We start from the raw sequence: 23,360 nt of genomic DNA on the forward strand, positions 1-23,360 counted from the left end.
CAGGATATCCTGTCCCACCTGACGACCTAATCTAGAACTTAAAAAGGGGGGAGGTGGGTTAGCCGGTGAGCGAAAAGAGCGAGAGGGAAAAGTAGAGCAACACTCTAGGACCTGTTTTCCTACCGCAGCTCACATTCCTCCGCCCCAGTCCCGCTCCCGCCGCCTCCGCTAACAGCGGAGGCCCTAGTCTCCCGCTCCAACTATTCCAACCATCCTGGGAAGGGTGGGGCGCTCGGCTCTTGGGTCCCCCTGGGTCGCCCCCCCTTCCCTAGCATCGGTCTCCCCTTCTGCCCCGGTCCCTCCCTTTCTGGGGCCGAGCCAACCAATGGGGGACGAGACTCCGGGATTTGGCCTGGGAGCCGGGCAACTCACCGATCCCCCGCCCCACAGTTCTGGCCGCCATCCCGGTGCGCACGGACGCGGCTCGAATTTCCTCCGCTATCCGCTCTCTCTCGCTCTGCCCCCTCCCGCTCTTCCTCTTCTCCGGGTCTCCCGCTTCAGCTCCAGATCCACCCGGCCGGCCCCGCACGGCTCCGGGCAGCCATGGAGGACACCCAGCTCCACATCATCGAGCAGCCGCTTCCCGGGTACCCCGACGCCGGGGACCAGGGGTCCTCCACCATGGGGGCTCCGGCGGCGGAGGAGCCGTCGGGGGCCGGCTCTGAGGAGCTGATCAAATCCGACCAGGTGAACGGCGTGATGGTACTGAGCCTTCTGGACAAAATCATTGGCGCCGTCGACCAGATCCAGCTGACCCAAGCCCAGCTGGAGGAGCGGCAAGCGGAGATGGAGGGCGCCGTGCAGAGCATACAGGGGGAGTTAAGCAAGCTGGGCAAGGCACACGCTACCACCAGCAACACCGTGAGCAAGTTGCTAGAGAAGGTGCGCAAGGTCAGCGTCAACGTGAAGACCGTGCGCGGCAGCCTGGAACGCCAGGCCGGCCAGATCAAGAAGCTGGAGGTCAACGAGGCCGAGCTGCTGCGGCGCCGCAACTTTAAAGTCATGATCTACCAGGTGAGCTGGCGGGCGGACCCCGCCCAGAGGCCCGCCGTCCCCCGCCCGGGGCTTGGGGTGGGGGGACCTACCCGAGGCGCGGCTCTCCCGCCAGCCTGGCCCGGCTCGGGGGACCCGCCCTCCTTCCAGCGAGCGTTCCTGGGGTGGAGTGGGATGGGCGGCGGGCTCCTGGAGCGCAGAGGGGCGCGCTCTGCATCCTGCGCTCCCTCACCCAGCCCCTCCCTCTGGTGTCAAACGCGTAGCGGAACCGAGTTAGGGGGCTGGACTCGGGGACACTGCCCCTCGCAGATCGCTCCCGACACGGCTCTGTCAAAAGTCTTCCTACTTGGAGGAAGTTTTGGGGAGAGCCGCGGTGCCTGGCGGCCGTTGGGGCCCCCTGTAAACGGACACTGGCGGCGCGGCCCGTGTTTGGGGCCTCCGGCGCTGCCCGCCCGATATAGCGGGTGATTCAGGGCTCAGGCACGCACCGCGGGGGCTGCGCCAGGCGAGGGACGCGACTGCCAGCACGCCCCCGCGGACCCCGCATCAGCCTAGGCCGCCCACGCCGCCCCCTCGCTGCGATCTGCTCCCGCCTCGCGGCACTTTCGGCCCTTGTGGACACCCTAGCCCGCGGCGTGCATGTACCCTCAGTCTGTTGGAAGCAGCCGGCGGGAGGGTGGCCCGCGGCCTGAGGAGTGCTAGAGGGTCTGGTGGAGGGGAGGGGACAGCTCCCCACACCCGGGGCCCCGCGATCTGGGCGCGGTGAGTCACCCCGCATGCCTGCGGGGGCGGCCGAGGAGCTGGAGGACAGGCGGCTGGAGGCTGGCGCGCCCCAGGCTCCGCCCAGACAGCTTGTTGCTTCCTTTGCACCTCTCCCCATTCCTCCCGCCTGGATGAAAATGGAGTTTTTGTATCCTAACCCCATGTAAACCTGGGAATCTCAGCATTGCTGTTCCTCTCCACTCTGCCTCTCCAATCCCATTAGGGGTGGGTCTGAGCCGAGCGCTCTGTGATCTTTGATGGCGTGGGAATGTGCCCAGCCTTGCCTCCTCTCTGCTTCCCGCGGGCCTGGTTGATGTTCCCACCCAAGGAGGTGAGATCGTGGGGGTGGAAGGGTTAGTCTATGTCCCCTCTTCCCCTTCCTGCCCCTACCGAAGGGAATGGAAAGAAAAGAAGGCCAGATTTCCCACATCCCCCCAGGGAGAGGACTTCTGTCAGGAAGCTGTGGTTTCACTGACTGCCCAGAGGCCCTGGTACGCTGGGTTCTGAGTGACCATCAGGGATGTGGTGAGGTCCTTGGCTTGGTCAGTGTGGTGGAGCTAAGAGAAATGCAGACTGGGACAAGTTTGGGGGCAGTAGACATACATGAGCTGACACTTATCTGAGGAGGTGGTGGTGGGACAGAGGCTGAAGTGGCGCTCCCCCAACCCACCAGCGCCCAGGGACTCCTCCTGAGAGGTACTTGGCCTTTACGCAGTTTGCTTCCCCCATATAGCACTATCTGATAGAAAATATTTGCCCAGAATTGTTTCTACTTAATTTAACTGCTCCGAGGAAGTAGGATGGGGTGTGTATGTGTGTGTGTGTGTATGTGTGTGTGTGTGTGTGTGTGTGTGTGTGTGTGTGTGTGTGTGGTGTGTGACTTTTAAAGAGAACTGCCTAGTGCTGGGGTACATCAAAGCAAGGAGAACAGGGCAGGGGTGTGGGGCAGCAAGCCAGCTCTGTCTTTTCTCCAGAGCCTGGTGTGGTAGAGAGGAGCCATGTAGGGCTTGGATGGGTGACCCTTCTCACGTGAAATGTCCCAGACCGCAGAACCTGGGAAAATTCTCAGCCTGGAGGTAAACCTCCTTATGTCAAAGATGGAGATTCTGAGAGGACAGGTATGGAGAGAGACTTCTGTGCAGAGGCCAATGGCGTGTCTCTGTTACTGCCTCTCGGCAGTTGGCACGGACTGTGTGTCTGTATATTGTGTATGTGCCGTGGGGAGGGGGTCTAATCACAGGGTGGCTTTGACTGCATCAAGGTCAGTGGGGGACAGAGAGTTGAGGGAGAAGGAATAGCTCAAGCTGGGGACCCTGAGCCCCCAAACCACAGGAGAAATAACTAATACCTAAAGTGGTCCCGACCCACAGAGGAGCTCAGAGGTAAGGAAAAGATTCCAGCAACAGGGAATCTTCCCTGAGTTGCAGAGCAGATGTTCCAGGTGGGGGCGAGGGGGTGGAGTACTCAGCTTCTGGAGGAAGTTGGAGGCTGCTCCTCCCTGAGATCTGCAGGCCTGGGAAGAGAATGAGGTAAAAATAGCTCTGGGCCTTGGCAGACCTAATAGGGAAGATTGGGGGCAGCAACATTTACAATAAACTCAGGCTGAGGGGGTAGGATGTTTGGGTGGCCAGGCAGAGAGATTTGGAAAAAGGCCTCCTGGGATGATGTGAGTTTTCCAGTGTGGGAGCAGGGGAAGTGGTATGGTATTCCCCACTGCAGATGTGGGAGGTGGTGATGTGGCAAGGAGGGGTAAGGTGGAGGGAGCATGAAAGGGTGGGAAGGCCTCAGCTGTGGGATCAAGCCACCTGGCCTCCCACACCTTCTTCCTGGGGAATAAAGGAGGGAATCCCTTGTGTGACCCCACCCAGATTCAGGGAACTGCTAGACATAATGATTTCACGGGTTATGTTTGCATTTGACACCTCCCTACACAGACACAGACACACACGAAATTCAGCCCTTCCCATCACAGGATATCAGGGCCCTCACCTTGAACCCACTTCTGAGTCATTACTGTCCTTCTTTGGCATTTCCCTTCCTGTCTCCCAAACAAAAACTAGCAGTTGGCATCCCATCCTGTCAGGTGACACCTCATTAGGCAACAGCTAGTGAATGAGAGAAGTGAATTCTACTAGTAGCTAGGGGTAGTGGACTGAGAACCGCTGGGAAGATCAGGCCGACTGTGGGCACCATGCAATAGGAGGAGCTGTGGTCATTAAGAAGCCAATTCTCCCAGACGACGACTAATTTGGATATTGTTAGAGTTCTTCTAGAATCCAGAAAGGGAGGCTAAACATTTTCCGAAGTAGTTTTGATGAGGCATGGGTCCTACCCATGGACCCATCAGACCTGCTCCAAGTGCTTGAGGACAGGACCAGGAAGCATTTAAGGGCTTAGGTGGCTCATGGGCATTAAAGGGGAGGATACCAGGACTGGAATGAGGGCCTGCTGGCTTCTCCTCCTCAAATCCTAACCCAACCTATAGCTCCTTCCTGGACTCAAAGCAAATCAGGGCTATCTGGTTCCAGAAGAACCCCACACTTTTGTCCAAAATTCTTCCCAACTTGGGGCTCTGGTCCCTCTCACCCCGTACCCCGGTGGCCTAATGGAGAGAGTGTTTACCATACCCTTCCTCCAAAGAGCTAGCTTTGGTTTGTTTTTCCTGGTCACTGGATCCAAAGCAGGGAGCATGGGAGCATATTCTTAGACGTATTCCTAAGACCAAAGGAAATCATATTCTTCTCTCTGATTTTTTTTTTTAAAGCAAATAAAGTCTGACTATTGTAAAGGTCAAAATCAAAAAGGGAGGAGATAGCACAGAGTGCGCAACTGATAGGGAAAGGGAATATTGTTGCTAGGCAACCAACTGCAGAGATGAGTGGTGGTTTGTGCTATTATTTTGAACCATACCATTGTGAATATTTCATCATTCTGTCACTGTAGACTTTTTGAGCTGGAAGATGCCTTGGAGATAATCAACTTCAGCTCTTTTATTTTGTAGTGGAGGAAGCTGAGGCCCAGAGAGGGGAAGTCACTTGCCTACTGTCATTCAAGTGATTGGGGGTCAAAGCTGGGGCAAGAGCCCAGGTGTACCCCTTCTTCTGCTACACTTTCTGCTCCCGGCCTCCCCCTTCTGTTCCCGGGCTGTGCAGAAGAAATCAGGGAGGAGGCCAGCCCTAAGCTAGTTCTGGCTCCTTCATTCTCTGAGGGAGATAGTTGCACAGTCCTGGCACCGGGGCTGCTGTGTGTGCGTGCGTGCGTGCGTGCGCGCGCACGTGCAGTGTGAGCTGAGTGGCTACGGTTGGTGGTCATTAGCTGCTCAGCCTCATGGTGCTGAAGCAGAGGCAATGTGTGGTCACCAATGGCAGTGGAGGAGAGGGGTGCTGGGTATAAGGAGTGGAGCTCCCTGGCCAGCAGGGGTGTCCCCTGGCTAAGAGAGGACCACATTGGCTCCTTTCTCCTCAGCCTCCCTGCCACTCACGCCTTCTCCCTGTATCCTACAGGGAAGGTAGGCACCTGCTTCTTTGGGTATTTGTGGCTGCACGCCTTACTCAACACTGTTGTCGCTGGAGTCTGGTAGTGCCCCTAAATATCCCTCTCCCCTGACTTCTCCTGATTGTCCAAAGCAAGAGTGGCACCTCAGCCACTCAGGAGGGAGAGTTGGGAGCTGCTGCTGGGTGCCTCAGGACATAGGCCCACTGGTTGTAAAAATAGCTTGGTTTGGGGGGGTTTTTTTTGGCCGTACCGCGCAGCATGCAGGATCTTAATTCCCCAACCAGGGATCGAACCCATGCCCCCTGCAATGGAAGTGCAGAGCCCTAATCACTGGACTGCCAGGGAATTCCCCAAAATATCAATAGCTTTGTTTTTGATCCTGATTTCTCTGTGCATCTGGGTGTCTGATGGCCCATAAGTGGGTGGGGGGGATGGGTGGCAAGGGAGGCAGGAGGTGGGGATGTGGCCAAAGGGAAATAGCCAGGATGTCCCTCGTCCATGCCTCTCCCTCTCCTTATCCGGGGCGGCACCCGCGCCCACCCTGCCCTGGGGAATAACTGGGATCAGCAGCATCTGACTCAAGACAGTGAAGTTGTTTGCCTTCTCTTTTACTCCTTGGAGACTCCCCAGTTGGAGTCTAGCAAGTGGCCTCTTAGAAAACTCCTTCCCCGCCCCCAGCAGCTTCTTTCCCCCATCACTGCAACCTCCAACAGCATCATCCCACGACCACAGCAGGGTCGGGGTAGAAGGTAGGAGGCCAAGGATGGGACTGGGGAAGATTCTAGAGGGAGGCAGGGAGGTGGTTCTGATTAAACTGTGGTTATTAATTCATGGGCCTGGGTTTGTCCCTCCCCTTTCGGCCCTGGGGCCCTCTTGTTGAAGCATTTAAACTGTGGTGTCTTTCCATCCTAATCCTTGTGTGCTCCCCTCCCCTCTACTCACCAGCCCCAACTCTGCATGCCAACCAAGGCTTCCTTCCCCCAACTCTGTCCACACCCATCCCAAGCGCCACTTAAACCCCTTTTCCTCATCTTAGCCCAAGAAGAAGCTGAATGTACCCTCAGACCTGGCCACATCCAAGATCGTGCCTTTTGACCTTCTGCCTGAGACTGAGCCTTTTGACCTGAAGCCTGAGACAGTGCCTGAGCTCCCACCCTTTGACCAGACACCTAGGACCCTGCCCTATTACCCAGAGCCTGGGCCTCTGCCCACCCCAGAGGAGCCAACAGCCGGTGGGGGTACTTAGGGTCTCCTGGGTCACATGGGGCCGTGGGCATGGGGTGTCACACACCCAGTCCACCCCCAGCTCACTGCTTAGCAGTGGCCAGTCCAGGGTGGCTGGTCTCTTCCAAGCCACTGCCCCTTGTGCCTGGGTGATGGGTATTGTGAAAACACTCTCTCATTATGGGGAGTTCAGGCAATGGGGTGGGAGGTGATGGGAAGGGCCATCCCCTACGTCTTGGTTTCTGTCTTAACGGTCGATGCTCCAGACACCACACCTGAGCTGCACCCACGGCTGCCTGCATGAGATAGCCTGCAACTGCCCACACTTCTGATGCCCCCTCCCCTCCCCTCCCCCTCTGCCTCCTCCTCAGGGACAGACCAGTTTGGCTCAAAGCCTCTTTGGAGAGGGCCCTCATGAAGCCCAGGCCTGGGGTCTGTTCTGTGCCCTCTCTAGCCGCTCTCTACAGTTCGGGAAAACACTGACGCTTATTTTTTTCCAGTTTTTTTTAGCAAGTGTTTTGCAAAGCGATCCCTTATGTTTGCCAGATCCTGCCTTGGGTGGGGCACCCAAAAGCTGCCAATCAGGAGGCCAGAAGGGGGCACATTTTCATTGGCTCTGGCCTCCCTATCGCACAGTGTTTCTCAACCTTTTTGTTTGTTTGTTTAATAGCATTCTCCTAAGGAGTCCTTTTAGACATTTTTTTCCCCTAATTGTCCTCTCCCCCATGAAATTTTTTTTTATTTGAATTTTCTTTTACTTTATTTATTTTATACAACAGGTTCTCATTACTTATCTATTTCCCATGAAATTTTAACACTACAGATATACTATATATCAGGACTCTTTGGAGCCCCACAAACTATTGCAATATCTAAGATTTGTGCCCTCCCCCGCAAGAACCAATTTCCACCCACTTGGGGGCAACATGCCCCCTGTTGAGAATCATGCTATAGCAGAAAAGAAGGACCCTTCTACCTTTAGTGTCTTTCACCCCCTTGTCCTGGCAACCTAAAGTGGAGGTCCTGAGTTTTTAAGACTGCCCTCTCTTTCACCTCTCCCCATCTGCACCCTCCTCTAACATGGTCTCTGAGCAGATCCAGATCCTGGGTCTCTGAATGACCTCTGCAATGTCTTCTCTGGCCATTCACAGGCAGTGGCTGGGTACAGAACTAAGTCAAGAGAGGCTCTACCCAGAGCCATATGACACCTGTCCCTTCTCCCTGACAAATGTGAAGTGCCTGGCCAAGGACCAGGCAAATAGTAGGTGCTCAATTAAATTATAATAATATAAAAATCTTCCTAAGTCAGAGGATCTTAAGTTCATATAGCAGGGTTAGGGAGTGGAGAGGAAGGGGCTGGAAGCCATCCTGGGGCTCCTCTAAAATTCATCCTGGACTGGCACTTTCCTGGGTTGGGGAGCTGTGTGTGCTTGGTGGGGGGCAGGGGAAGCTGTGCATGCTTTTGTTCAGACCTGGTCATTAAAGGTAACTCTGGAAACTAAGCCTGTTGGGACTGGTGGTTTTGTTTAATAAAAATGTAGAAACAGAACAAACAGAGCTCTCTCTCCTTGCCACCCTGAGGCCCCTCCTTTAGCTTAGGAGCTCTGCCAGGGAAATAGGGGTGGCACAGGGGTGCCCAGCCTCTGTGCCCAGGGTTGGGGGAGGTGTTTTGGGATTGTGTTGCTGGTTGTTGTAGCAACAGGCCAACTGGGTGGGCCCAAGACAGCACTCCAAAGCTGTGAGTCATAGGGAAAACCTGGCTTGGAAACGGGGAGAAAAGACAAAATCCATTAATGGAGGCAAAAAGCTAAAGTCATGGTGGTATATCCTCTCCAGCGCCAATCCACTGGATATTATCCGGGACTTAGGTCAAACAGTTTCTTCCCCTATCCCCTGACCTTCCACCAAGAAGGCAGCTCCTCTGGTGTAAGCCATCACTCTGGAGGAAGCCTACAATGAATGGCTTCCAAGTACCTTTCTGGACTGGGGGGAGACAACCCCAGATCCAGGAATAAACCTCCCCTCACTGGGATTGCTCCCTGATGTTGTATTTGAGACCTTTCATCAGGCACTAGGAAGACACGATTGGCTACAAGAAGTCTGGAACTCTCTCCCCAGCCTTGTTCACGTTCAAACTCAGCTGGCAAAGACCTTTATCTAGGAAGCCAGAGGCCAGGAAAACCAGCCAGCTCAGCCTTTATGGGTTGGAGTGGAGCAGAGGGGAGAATCAGGGGTGCTGGTGTGGGGCAGGGAGACAATGTGGATCTGTTTTCCAGCAGCAGGGACTGTTTCCTGACTACTTCCCACCCATCAAGCTTAATCCTTCCCTTAATTCATCCACATAGTCTGAGCTTAGTGAAAGGAGGCATTCTCCTTCAAACGTCGGGGAGCGTGGGTGGGTTTTTAGACTAGGAGGCTGTGAAGGAGAGATCAGAGCTGACATTTTTTGATACTAGGGCTGCCGGTAAATTCTGGGTGGAGATGGATGAAGAAGTAGCTGGGAGTTTAGATGATAGAGAGTCCTAACATGGTGTGTAAGAGAGAGCACTCGGGTAGCAGGCAGGGAGAAGTGATTGCAAAAGGGAGACCCAAAGGGTACAACTGGGAATCAGAGGGACTGCTAAGAGAGATTGGGACCCTCCTACACTCAGAGCAAGGAAAACACCCCTTCAATGCCTCCATGAGTGATAAGAAACAGAGGATGGACGGACTGCCACAGGATGCCCATGATAGTACCCAGCCAGCTGTGGCAGGTGGAGACTACAAGTCCCAGCATGCCCTGAGCCCTGGTCACCTTGCCTGCTGGGAGGTGTAGTTGAGTAACGAGAGGTTGAGGTGGCTTGGTGCCCAGCAGAGCCGGTGCCCAGTTTGGGAGAAGAGGTAGAGCCAGCATTCCCTCTTTGTCCCTGCTAATAATATTGACAGGGAGGGAAGGAAGTTGGGAGGAGGTGTTCCTAGTTTTCAATGTAAACCAGGAAACTCTGTGGGGATGTGGATGGGAGGGAAGAGGAAAGAGGTTGGGGGCTGGGGAAGGAATTTCTGTAGCAGGCGGTACAGAGATACCAAGCAGTCAACGTATACGTGTATGTGCGTGCGTGTGTGTGTGTGTGTTCATGGGACGGGTCAGCTCGTGTTGCCTCATTTTTCTCAGATGGGGTTTTCTTACAATTCTGTGAAACAATCTTTAGAAAACCCTTTAGAAAAAGTACTGCCTATCATTCCTTTGTAGGAAGTCCCTAAAGAGAGTCTGGGCCAAAGAGGAGAGCCTGTTTACATTCTGGGTTATGTCCCCTTTTCCTGTCTGTGCTCAATCTCCCCTACCTTCTGGTGAGAGGTGATCCTGAGATTCTGAAATGTTGGTCCAGAGTCAGGATCTTGGAAAATCTTCCCGGAATGGAAAGCAGTGCTGGTGCTAGGTGTTCCCAGGGCAAGAGGGAAGAACTGGCTCTGAGCTCCAGGATCTCTTGCCCTCCTACTCCTGGTCCCTTGAGCTCCTGTTTGGGGGGAAAAAAGCAAGAATGGAAAAGCAATCTCTCCCTTCCATTCCAAGGCAGGGACGTCAGAACCAGAAGAAACGTCCAGGTTGGGAAGAAAACATGTCCTTGGCTCCCAGCCAGCTTCCTCCTCTTTCCTCAATTTCTTCATGAGGGTGGAGAATGTCCACTGGTGGAGCCAAACAGTATGAGGCGGGGGAGGGAGATAGGGCCACAGCTCTGCTTCCCTAATACTGGTTCTTCTGAAATGATACGAAGTCTGGGACACGCACTCCCTTTATGGTAAACTTGCCTTCAAGTTACCCTACTTGGGGGCCGCCTGAGATTGACTGTGAGCTCGTCCCCCTACCCGCACCCCTCAACCTAAACCGACTCTGCCCTTTGGTTTTGGGCCTGGCTTGGGCAGTGTGGGGCTCAGTGCACCAGAGGGCGCTCTGCCCATTTCCAAAGTTAAGTTGTGGTCCCTGGGACGCAAAGGGTAAGGACTGGTTTAAAATGGGCAGTCGCAGGGCTCAAGGAGACGGTTGGAGGGCCGCAGAGATACTTAACTGAAGTGCGAAAACATAGGCCAGACTCCGATCCGAAGCTCGGTTCCCTCCTCGCCCTGTCTGTATAGTTACTATTCATTCAATACATATTTCTTGAGCGCCCACGAGGTGTCCAGCTCTGTGCCAGGCGCTGGGGATACAACGGCGAGCAAGTCCAGGCCGATTTCACGGGTACCACGCACTCCGCAGGATCACGGGTGCCACCGCCCAGCCCCGGGTTCGCCCGGCGTCCCCCCAAGTCCCCGCCCAGTTCTCCGGCTCTGCCCCCTCATCTGTTCGCTCTGATCTCCCTTTAGGATGAAGTGAAACTGCCGGCCAAAGTGAGCATCGGCAAGTCGCTGAAAGAGTCGGAGGCGCTGCCCGAGAAGGAAGGCGACGAGCTGGCCGAGGGCGAGCGGCCCGAGGACGACGCGGCGGTGCTCGAGCTGTCCTCGGACGAGGCGGTGGAGGTGGAGGAGGTCATCGAGGAGTCGCGCGCCGAGCGCATCAAGCGCAGCGGCCTGCGGCGCGTGGACGACTTCAAGAAGGCCTTCTCCAAGGAGAAGATGGAGAAGACCAAGGTGCGCACCCGCGAGAACCTGGAGAGGACCCGCCTCAAGACCAAGGAGAACCTGGAGAAGACGCGGCACACTCTGGAGAAGCGCATGAACAAGCTGGGCACGCGCCTCGTCCCCGCCGAACGGCGGGAGAAGCTCAAGACCTCGCGAGACAAGCTGCGGAAGTCCTTCACGCCCGATCACGTGGTCTACGCGCGCTCCAAGACGGCGGTCTACAGGGTGCCGCCATTTACCTTCCACGTCAAGAAGATCCGCGAGGGCGAGGTAGAGGTGCTGAAGGCCACCGAGATGGTGGAGGTAGGCGCCGACGAAGAGGAGGGCGGCGCGGAGCGCGGCGAGGCGGCCAACCTGCTGCGCGGGAGCAGCCCCGACGTGCACACGCTGCTGGAGATCACCGAGGAGTCGGACGCCGTGCTGGTGGACAAGAGCGACAGCGACTGAGCGGGGCGCGGGGCTGTGCCCGGGAGGCCGCGCCGCCCCGCCTCTCCCCGCCCCCGCCCCCGATTCCTTTGTCTCTCCGAACTTTCTCTTTCGCATTCTCTCTCTGCCCCAAACGGGCTGGGATATTTCTAAATTGAGAACACCTCCCCTCAAGTAGCACCCCTCCGAGTCTTACGGCTGTTAAGACGGGAGGGGGAGGCAGCCTGCCCCATGGACAGCCCCAGTTTAGGCATATGCTGGGTGGAAATGCAGAGGGCGGTGATGCACGTCCTGGGGATCCAAGTCGGGGATTCTAGAGGAACTTGCTGTCGTTTCCATGATTGGGCCCCCCTTGGGCAGGCTGCCTTCCCCGCACTTCTCCGTAACACTCACACCCAGCTGCTGTCATTCCTGCTCACTGAGCTCTTCTTTCTCATCCTGATCCCTGGCGGCTTCAAAGCCAAAATTACCGTGAAAGGGAAGAGTGAATCTTGAAGAGGCCCCTTGCTCACATGGGAGACCCCATACTGGAAGGATGTGAAAGCAGCTTTGGGGAGCATCTGGGGCAGTGTCGGGGGAGAGGGCAGAGCGAGCCGTGACCCTGGATGACGGTCTAGCGCAGGCTGTATCTGCAAAAGGTGCCAATAAGGAAGGCTGGAGCCAGGCAGAGCCCTTGGGGAGCGGGGGCGGGGGGCACTTACTGTTTATGCATCTGCACCCAGGAGCACGTGGCTCTGGCTTTGAAAGAGAACAGGAAATAGTAGAAGGTGGAAATGGGTGAAAGGAGAATGTCCATTAGCAGCGTGAGAAACACAGCACAAGAATCCCATCTTACTGGGGTTCTCCGAGGACAGCAGGACCATTTTCAGGATAAGAAGGGAGGGCAATGTGAGAAATCCGCGATCCAAAGAAGAGAGAGGTAAGCCCCACCCCATGCCTCCACTGGGTATGGTGCTCCAGGGGCAGCCCGTTTCTCAAAGCCTAGAAAATTAGGGTCCCAGAAGAGGGCAGCACCAGGCTGCGGAGAGCTGCTAGGTAGGAGGGAGACGGATGGGGAAAAGAACGAGGTGCTAAAGGCCAGGCCACCAAGCTGAGAGCTGGAGGGGAGGGGAGGAGAGTATAGAATTCCTGTGTGTAGAGCAGCCCAGACTTGGCCCACTCCTGGCAGCTTCTTCTCAAGATCCTTCCCTAGAGCTAGTTATAATAAAGCTGCAGAACTTGCCAGGACTTCCTTGTGGGTTCCTCTCCTGACTCTTTGGGTTGAGAGGGGTGCTGCTTCCAGTCCAAAAGCCTGATTTCTGATCAGGTTCTCCTCAGGACACTTTAGTCCCCCTGTTCCTCCCCAGTAACGGTGGCTTGTCAGAAGCAAGGACAGACCCCCCTCACCCCCAACTCACAGTCGGAAGAGGAGGGCTGAAGGCTCCCTCGTTCGCCCCCTACCTCCTGTGCTTTACCTTCTCTGCTCTGCATTATAGAATTGCAGCAAATTGTTTTTAAGGGGTGGAGGGAGGGAGCCTGGGGACACATCTTTTTTACAATACAAAGCTTTGCTTTTTTTTTTTTTTTTTTTCCTGTTGGTTCCCTTCTTTCTTCTGGATGGTTGGAGACACACTGGCTGAGGGAGGATGGGGATTGTGGGACGAGGTCCCTTGGTGCTGATGGGCTGAAGGGGCCTGAGTTGTGGGCAGATAGAGTTTCCTGTGGGCTCTGGGGAGCCTCTCGTGTTGCTGTGTCCTGGTGAGCAGCCCGACCAATAAACCTGCTTTTCTAAAAGGATCTGTGTTGGATTGTATTCTCCGAAGGCAGTCACATAGGATGAGTTCCAGGAGGACAGGAGGGAACCAGGGAGGGAAAGAGAGAGAGAGGACCTTGGGTTTAAACGGGCCTCACTTACCTGGGTGGGGAGTGGGGGTGGGGTATTGTTATCATCCCCATTTAGAAATGGAAAAACACACACACACACACAGTGACTGGTCTAAGGCCACGTAGCTGGTAAGTTGTGAAGCTGGGATTCTAAGGCAGCCTGGCTCTAGTCTGTTTAACTGTGTCTGTAATCTTGTACTGTCTAGATGCGCTTCTCACTGTCAGAGCTTTAGTCCTCCAGACCCACCCAGTTAACTCTACTCAGCCTGAGCTTCCCTCAGATTCACGCTGCCAAATCAGACCTAGAGGAGGCAGTCTAGGGGAGAGGAAAAGTCAGAGGCCCTGACTCAGAGGCCTGAATGTCATAGAGAAGGGATTCCAGTGCATGGTATAGATGCCAGTCATAACCACACAGCATATTTAATTCTCCCCACAGCCCTGGGATGGGCACCACTTTTTTTTTTTTTAAAGATTTATTTTATTATTTATTTTTGGCTGTGTTGGGTCTTAGTTGCGGCACACAGGATCTTTGTCAAGGCATGCAGGATCTTTTTCGTTGTGGCGCACGGGCTCGTTGTTGTGGTGCGTGGGCTTCTCTCTAGTTGTGGCGTGCGGGTTTTTTGTCTTCTCTAGTTGTAGCGTGTAGGCTCCAGGGCGCGTGGGCTCAGTAGTTGTGGCGTGCGGGCTTAGTTGCCCTGCGACATGTGGGATCTTAATTCCCTGAGCAGCGATCAAAGCTGCGTCGCCTGCATTGTAAGGCGGATTCTTTACCACTGGACCACCCCAGAAGTCCCTGGGCACCTCTTTCATTGTCTGTACAGCCTGTCTTCCCCATGAGCAGCCTGCCCTACCTGCCCACAAGTTATGGATTTCCTAGAGCAATGGACACAAATCATCATGTGGGTTCTGCCAGCATCAGAATCACCTGGGGGAGTGGTGTCCCTAATAAAAACAATGTCATTTCTGGGGCTGTATCCCCGCCTCCTGCTGCTACCTCAAACAAGCTGAGTCCTTCCTCAGGGGCCATACGTTTCCTTTGGACTCCCCTGCCTCCGCCCCCAGCAGCAGGCACAGCAGTCTTGAGTTCTAAATCCCCCAGAAAGAGTCGGCTTTCCTCCAAAAAACATGGTCACTAACACAACATCGTAAAGCAGCTATACTCTGATAAAAATTAATTTAAAAAAAGAAATGAAATTATACTATACTCTACTCTGATAAAAATTAATTAAAGAAATGAAAATTGAGGCTGAAAATTCAGAGCCTGGGAGCCAGGAAAGCCAGGAGAAACCCACTAAGGATCCTCCTTCCTCTGGGATGTAGAGGTGCAGCTGTGAGAAGCAGGGAATGACGTCAGCACCCCAGCAGCGGAGAGATAAGCCCGAGGGAAACGAGGAAGGGCCCTGGGATAGCAAGCCGTTGTTTACTTCTCTTACCCACAGCAACAAGGTTCCTGGCCCCTCCCGCTTTGTTTCTACAAGCTACCCCCCTCACTGGTCCACCACACTTTCAATACCAGCCAAGTTACTTTGCTGTAACTTCCCTACGCAGTTCTATGTCACAGCGTGGGGCCGCAGCCCCAGAAGCTCTCCCCACATCAGAAATTATTCCTTTTCTTCTCTTGCGACTGAAGGGAGTTAGGAGGCTTTAAAGAAACAGCTGCCCACCGATGAACGTTACAAGGTCGCACTCCCACGAAGCATCTTTTTTACCAACCGGTCATGAGCTTGCCCATCCATCATTAACACTATTTCCATGGGTTAGAATCAGACAATAAACTAGGGGTATTTTCTCTCAAAGGATCCCATCAAATGTTACCTGTGTTGACCAAAAAAAAAAAAAAAAAAGCACAACCTAAAAGTTGAGTTATGTTTTATTCGGCAGACATGAGGGCTTCAAGCCTGGGACACAGCATCTCAGATAACACTGAGAGACTGTTCCGAAGAGGCGAGAGGGAGAGCCAAGATATATAGGAGTTTTGCAAAAAGGCCAGGTAGTTGGAACATCAAAAGATTATTGTTAATTAAAGAAATCCAGGCATCTCAAGTTAATGAAATTAGAGCTGTTTTGCCTATGGGAAGATGCAAAATCTGGGCTCATTAAAATCATTCCTTTGATATGCACCTCAGCTATTGGGGCCAGTATCCTGAGTTTTCTCATCCTGAGTCTCCTCAGGGTGCACCATTGGGGGTGGCTGCAGCAGTTGACTGCGGGATGGCGGGCATTCTTTGTTTCTATCCTGAGTTCCCTCAGGGCTCACTGTTGGAGCAGTTGTAATATGGTGGCTTGATGGCTGCAACATCCTTTGTTTACTGATAATGGCAGGCAGCGTTCTTAGGTCACGCCTGGGATCTAAGGACGTTCCTCTGCAGCCTCAGATTGAGTTATCAGGTCTCTAAATGGTGCCTCCAAAGTCCTTATCCCTAAGAGGTAATTTTCCATTGGGGTCAGGAGAAGACAGCTGCAGCCAATCTTGGACTGGTCCAGACCTCATTTGCTCTCACCTGGAGTATTTGAAATGACTTTAGATGCTCTTTCCAATCCATTCCCCACATTACTGCTAGTTAGAGATGGAGATAGAGATAGATACAGATATAAATATAGACATAGATATTTATATAGATTTTTTTAAATGAAAACATACTTTACGGTTTAAATGTCTTCCTTTGACCAAAGGGTTAAACTCCTTGGCATGGCTCACAGGATCCCTTGAGAGTTTGGTCCCTGCCTTACTGTTTGTTCTTCAATATACTCGTTAGGAGTCTGCTGGTCAGAAACGGACCACAGGGACTTACTTCCCTGGCCCTCCAGTGGTTAGGACTCCACACTTTCACTGCCGAGGGCCTGGGTTCAATCCCTGGTTGGGGAACTAAGATCCCATAAGCCGCGTGGCACGGGCAAAAAAAAAAAGAAAAAGAAAAGAAGGAAATGGACCACACGCTTTGAGGCCCGTGGGCCTTGGCTCAGGTTGTTACCGCTCTCTGGAATGGCCTCCCTCTTTCCATGTCCCTGCGTAAACCAACCTCTTCCCCAGCTCCACCCAAGCCAAACTGATCATTTCCTTCTCAGGGCTTCCATAGAACTCTATGTCAATAAACATTTGTTGAATGAATTATAAGACTTTATTGCAAGTGTCATAAACTCACCTCAAACTGGCTTCAGCAGAAAAAACAAAATGAAACAAAACAAACAGTACATATGGTCACCTTATTTTTTAAATTTTTTTGCAGTACGCGGGCCTTTCACTGTTGCTTCTCCCGGGCTTCTCCCGTTGCAGAGTACAGGCTCCGGACGCGCAGGTTCAGCGGCCATGGCTCACGGGCCCAGCCGCTCCGCGGCATGTGGGATCTTCCCGGACCGGGGCACAAACTCGTGTCCCCTGCATCGGCAGGCGGACTCTCAACCACTGTGCCACCAGGGAAGCCCTGGTCACCTTATTTTTGATAAAGGAGGCAAGAATATACAATGGAGAAAAGATAGCCCCTTCAATAAGTGGTGCTGGGAAAATTGGACAGCTACATGTAAGAGAATGAAATTAGAACACTCCCTAACACCATACACAAAAATAAACTCAAAATGGATTAAAGACCTAAATGTAAGGCCAGACACTATAAAACTCTTAGAGGAAAACATAAGCAGAACACTCTATGACATAAATCACAGCAAGATCCTTTTTGACCCACCTCTTAGAGAAATGGAAATAAAAACAAAAATAAACAAATGGGACCTAATGAAACTTAGAAGCTTTTGCACAGCAAAGGAAAACATAAACAAGACAAAAATACAACCCTCAGAATGGGAGAAAATATTTGCAAATGAAGCAACTGACAAAGGATTAATCTCCAAAATTTACATACAGCTCAATATCAAAAAAAAAAACCCAATCCAAAAATGGACAGAAGACCTAAATAGACATTTCTCCAAAGAAGATACACACATTGCCAACAAACACATGAAAGGACGCTCAACATCACTAATCATTAGAGAAATGCAAATCAAAACTACAATGAGGTATCACCCCACACCAGTCAGAATGGCCATCGTCAAAAAATTTACAAACAATGCTGGAGAGGGTGTGGAGAAAAGAGAACCCTCTTGCACTGTTGGTGGGAATGTAAATTGATACAGCCACTATGGAGAACAGTATGGAGGTTCAAAAAACTAAAAATAGAATTACCATATGACCCAGCAAGCCCACTACTGGGCATATACCCTGAGAAAACCATAATTCATAAAGAGTTATGTACCACAATGCTCATTGCAGCTCTATTTACAATAGCCAGGACATGGAAGCAACCTAAGTGTCCATCGACAGATGAATAGATAAAGAATACGTGGCACATATATACAATGGAATATTACTCAGCCGTAAAAAGAAACAAAATTGAGTTATTTGTAGTGAGGTGGATGGACCTAGAGTCTGTCATACAGAGTGAAGGAAGTCGGAAAGAGAAAAACAAATACCGTATGCTAACACATATATATGGAATCTAAAAAGAAAAAATGGTTCTGAAGAACCTAGGGGCAGGAAAGGAATAAAGACGCAGATGTAGAGAATGGGCTTGAGGACACGGGGAGGGGGAAGGGTAAGCTGGGACGAAGTGAGAGAGTGGCATGGACATATATACACTACCAAATGTAAAATAGATAGCTAGTGGGAAGCAGCCACATAGCACAGGGAGATCAGCTCTGTGCTTTGTGACCACCTAGAGGGGTGGGATAGGGAGGGTGGGAGGGAGACGCAAGAGGGAGGGGATATGGGAATATATGTATATGTATAGGTGATTCACTTTGTTATGAATCAGAAACTAACACATCATTGTAAAGCAGTTATACTCCAATAAAGATGTTAAAACAAAACAAACAAACATACAAACAAACCAAAGTGGAAAACAAGCATAGAGGGAATTAATGTAATTGAAAAAGTTCCCAGTGATAGGTCCAGGGGTGTCTGGTTGCAAGTTCTGATGTAATGTCTTTAGGAATTTCTCTCTCTTCCTGCCTCCTCTTCTCTGCTGTGGTTGTTTCATTAACAGTCAGATTTTCCACATGTGTTGGCAAAGATGACCATCCATAGCTGCAGGCTTATGGCTTAACAGCTCAACAACCTCAGTTAAGAGGGTTTCTTTCCAAATCTTTCCAGAATCTCAGATATGGCCCTGATAGGTCACATATTCAAATCACTGTGCCTCCTGACCAAATCTAGGTCATGTACCATTTCTAGAACCCACTTGCAAGGTGGAACTGAGAGTGGAGGAAGGCTCATTTCCCAAAGGAAAATTGGGTTGCTGTCAGAGGAAGGAGAGAGGCCAAGGGGCCAACAAAGCGACAGGTGTTCTTTCCCGATGATCTGTTTGTGATGTTGTGCTAGGAGCTGAGAGACTACAAAGACGACATATCTAGCTCTTGATCTGAAACAGTTTGCAATTAGTGGGAGAGGCAGATATTCAAAATAACTCCAAGTGATGACTGTAAGAGAGGTAAAACAAAATGCAACATCAATACATCGAAGACAGATTCATCCGCTTGGGGCACATGGGGAAACTTAAGGAGAAAGGGGGCTTTTGAGTTACAATCCTTAACACAGGGTAAGATTTCAAATACTTGTTGCTGAAGGGCAGAGACCATATTTTACTTGATTTTTGTGTCACCAGAGCCTAACAGTGTCTCGTATACGATTGCACTGGTTAATGTTATTTGGTTGAAAGCATAAGAAAAGAACATTGGCCAAAAGAGCAAAAAGGACCTTATATGGGAAGGCTGCCAAGTTATCCCATGGACTCCAAGGCTGGGAAGAGTAGGAATCAGGGGATCTCCAGGGACTTCTGAGAGGGAGTTGATGGATGGCCCTCTTGAAAGTGCTGACATTAATGCAACTCAGCTCTAAGGGCTCCCAGGCTCTGTGTCTCTCAGTTTCAAATTCCAAATTCCTGGCATAGAGAATCTGATTAAACCAGTAAACATGTGTTCACCCCGGATTTAATAATCTATGGCCAGGAGGACAGGACCATGGAATACAGACATGGCTGAAGGGACCCATTCCAGCATATGATTGGGGAGCGAAGGGGGCAATTCCCAGGAAAGGAGGACTTATTGTGAGCCAGGCAGGACCTAAGAAGTATCTATTGACATAGCAGATACTCAATACATGTTAATTAAATATAAGTAGTGATGTGGGACAGGGAAAGTCCTCCAAGCAAAGGGAACAGTGTGTGGAAAGGCAAAGAGGCAGGAACGCTGAAGGCATGATTGAGGAACGGTTAAGAGAATTATGGAATGTTAGACCAAAAATGGTTTTGTTTTATTTTTAATTTATTTTTTGGCTGTGTGGCTTGCGGGATCTTAACTCCCTGACCAGGGATCGAACCCAGGCACTCGGCAGTGAAAGCATGGAGCCCTAACCATTGGACAGCCAGGGAATTCCCCAAAGGTCTTGTTTTATAGATAAGAAAAAGTAGGAGTTGTTTTACAGAGGAAGTTGCTGTGGACCTGAGAAAGTAGTTTATCTGTACCTTATAAGACTCAGCATAAAAGAGTTATCAGAAGAGGGGTGGTCTTTGAAGTGTTAGGAATAAATGAGTTTGCCAAGGGAGAGAGGGGGTTAGGGAGAGAAGAGGATGGATTTTACTTTATTTATTTATCTTTGTTTTTAAAATATTTTTGAGGATGGATTTTAGAATTAAAGCAGGAGCGCCCACCTTTAGAGGATGGAGGGGGCTGGGGGAACAGCAAAGTAGACTGTGGGATGGTTGGAGAGGGAGAAGGACATCTTACTGGGTGCAGGGCACTTTCATAAACATGATCTCACGTAATTCAGATGTGTATTGGATGTCCCTCTGCTTGGAAAACCCCTGCCCCCTCCCTCCAGGGCTTCGTCTCTGCTGGTTGACCAGGTCCCCTGCCCCTGTCCATAGCTGCTTTGTAAAGGATGCCTGTCTGGGCCAATGTAATCTTCTCTGCCAGCAGTTTAGAATTTTGAGCCTACATTTACCAGGAAATTGGATATTTAATCTCAGTCAGATGAATCAAATGAAAAAGAATGCTTGAAGTGGTAGCATAAAAACACAAGTGATTAAAAACATTTGGAAACTTTGCTTAACCTTCAAAGGCATTTGTTGCCATAGTTAGAGACTGAACATTTCAGTAGGAGCCTCAAGCCAAGTCAGGACAAGGGAAGGGCAGAGTTTAGTGGGACTTCCACTAACTCCTTCTGGTGAGGTTCCTGGAATTGTCCTTTATAAGGTGTGGTTGTTCAAGTCTTTATTGGAATTTGAGAGAGATCTCAGATTCTTTCCAATAAGTTTCTCCCACACTGCCCTTGTTTTTTTAGTGTTTTTTTTTTTTGCATAAGATAATCATAGCTAACACTGTACTGAACGCTTTGCAGGTTACCTCCTTTAATCTTCACGACAACCTATGAGGTAGGTGCTCTCATAGTCTCTGTTCTGTCGATGAGGAAACTGAGGCTCAGAGAGGTTAAGCAACTGGCCCAGGGTCACACTGCTGTGTAGGTGGGCTGCCTGAGCAGTGGATGCTGCCATGACCTGGCTCTTATTTGTCATGTTGCACACTTAATTTGAGAGTATCATCCAATCAAGAACGCTTTAATGCACACTTACCAAGGTCAGAATTAGGTTCTCGATTTGAAGATGAGGGTGCTGATTGCCCAGGGTTGCACTATCTATTCTGTGTCAGAGCCAGGATTCAAACTCTGTGTGTCTCACTTCAGCTTCCATCAGCTTTCTAGTTAATGCAATTGCTTCTTTTAACCATTGTGATGGTTGAGGGAGGAAAGAATGTCTAGGAGGGAGGAAGGGGGATGATCGCAGTACCAGATTCTACAGCAAAGTTAGATAAAATGAATGACCGAGAAGAAGACATCAGCTTTGGTGAGGAGGAGGTCCCTAGTGGCCTTTAAGAGCCCTGTCGTATGGAGAGGAGAGGGCAGAAGCCACCTTGGTGCAGCAAGTGAGGGTGAGGACATGGGGGCCATAATGGGAAAGAAGGAGCATCTTCAGAGACAGAGAGAGGGAATAAGTGGAAAAGGTCCGGAGGGAGAGGAGAACGGATAAAGCTCAGAGGGGGAGGGGTGGGACCAAGAGGACTTCCATTTAGTCCATGTGTTTATTGAGTACCTACTATGTGCCCTGCACTGGAGAGATAAGGGAGCAGTAAACAGTCAAGGTCCATCTTCCTGGAACTGACAGTATAATGAGAAAGACAGATAAGAAACTGTTAACAGGGACTTCCCTGGTGGTGCAGTGGTTAAGTTTCCATGCTCTCAATGCAGGCAGCCCAGGTTCAATCCCTGGTCCAGGAACTAGATCCCACATGCATGCTGCAACTAAGAGTTCACGAGCTGCAGCTAAGGAGCCAGTGAGCCACAATCAAGGAGCCTGCCTGCCACAACTAAGACCCAATGCAACCAAATAAATAAATAAATAATTTTAAAAAAGGAAACTGTAAACAGATAAATAAAATGAGAATTATGATAAGAGTTCCACAAGAAACAGCACATAGAGATAGAGACTGAAGTTCCTAGGAGTAACCTTAGGTGGAGGTAGTTAGACAAGGTCTCTCCGAGCAGGTGAGACCAGAAGGGTGAGAAGGAACTAGCCATGCCAGAGCTAGAGAAGGAACAAGAAGGGCATGTGCAAAGGCCCTGAGGTGGAAATGGACTGGCTGGAATTTAGTAAGCAGGAGGGAGTTTGGTGGGATAGGCGGGGCCTTGAAAGGGATGAGAAAGGAGAACTCCTTTTTCGTAAGCCCCATGGAAATGACATGGTAAGAATGATGTTTTAAGCAGCATAGGAAAAGCGCTTAGCCTTGAAAAATAGTGAGTAGGGAAGACTGTTCTTTAGACAAGAGAGAACAGAGCTGCTTGCATGATGATGCCTGAGAAGTGTTTTTGCAGACAGAAAGTAGGAGTCCAAGGAATTCATGTTGCACAGACCTGCTCTTCCCTGTGATTTTAGTGAGGGTGAGTCGGGCAGCCCTGTGTGAGCCTTTCTATTGCTGAGTCCCATGGGGGTCTCATCACCCACACAAGTTGCCCATTGCCCCCTTTGCCACCCCTGAGAGTCTTCTCTAAACCTTCTCTTCCTTGCCGGGCCTTCTTCTTCTTTTTTGTTTTAATTTAATTTAATTTATGTATTTTTGGCTACATTGGGTCTTTGTTGCTGTGCACAGGCTTTCTCTAGTTGCAGCAAGTGGGGGCTACTCTTCGTTGCGGTGAGCGATCTTCTCATTGTGGTGGCTTCTCTTGTTGCGGACCACAGGCTCTAGGCACGTGGGCTTCAGTAGTTGTGGAATGCGAGCTCAGTAGATGTGGCTTGCAGGCTCTAGAGTGCAGGCTCAGTAGTTGTGGCGCACGGGCTTAGTTGCTCCATGGCATGTGGGATCTTCCCAGACCAGGGCTCGAACCTGTGTCCCCTGCATTAGCAGGTGGATTTTTTGTTTGTTTGTTTTTGTTTTTGCCGTACGCAGGCCTGTCACTGTTGTGGCCTTTCCCGTTGCGGAGCACAGGCTCCGGACGCGCAGGCTCAGCGGCCATGGCTCACGGGCCCAGCCGCTCCGCGGCATGTGGGATCTTCCTGGACCGGGGCACAAACCCGTGTCCCCTGCATCGGCAGGCGGACTCTCAACCACTGCGCCACCAGGGAAGCCCTGGCAGGTGGATTTTTAACCACTGCGCCACCAGGGAAGCCCCAGGCTGCCTTCTTGAATTAGAGTTTTACTGCTAATTCATCAGTCTCAGTTCCTAATCTAGATTATAGTTCCTAAATCTCTCTGAAGTGATAAATGGACACTTATCAGTTACCTATTGCTGTGTAATAAACCATCCTAAAACTTAGTGGCTTAACAATCCTGAGGAAAAAAATAACAAAGCTGGAGGTATTACACTTCCTGATTTCAAACTATATTACAAAGCCATAGTAATCTTCCCTGGTGGGCCAGTGGTTAAGACTCCGTGCTCCCAATGCAGGGAGTCCAGGTTTGATCCCTGG

At 51.2% G+C, this 23,360-nt stretch overlaps 1 protein-coding gene across 1 annotated transcript; it reads left to right on the forward strand.

The window, feature by feature from the left end:
* The first annotated feature begins 390 nt into the window (after positions 1–390).
* Positions 391–13,280, forward strand: CAVIN1 (caveolae associated protein 1). Its single transcript, XM_059998623.1, has 2 exons — positions 391–1,014; positions 10,813–13,280. Exons 1-2 carry the CDS (start codon positions 544–546, stop codon positions 11,512–11,514), a joined length of 1,173 nt encoding a protein of 390 aa, XP_059854606.1. The 5' UTR covers positions 391–543; the 3' UTR covers positions 11,515–13,280.
* Positions 13,281–23,360: the final 10,080 nt, after the last annotated feature.

The sequence above is a fragment of the Delphinus delphis genome, chromosome 19, assembly GCF_949987515.2.
Source record: "Delphinus delphis chromosome 19, mDelDel1.2, whole genome shotgun sequence".
NCBI lineage: Eukaryota > Metazoa > Chordata > Mammalia > Artiodactyla > Delphinidae > Delphinus > Delphinus delphis.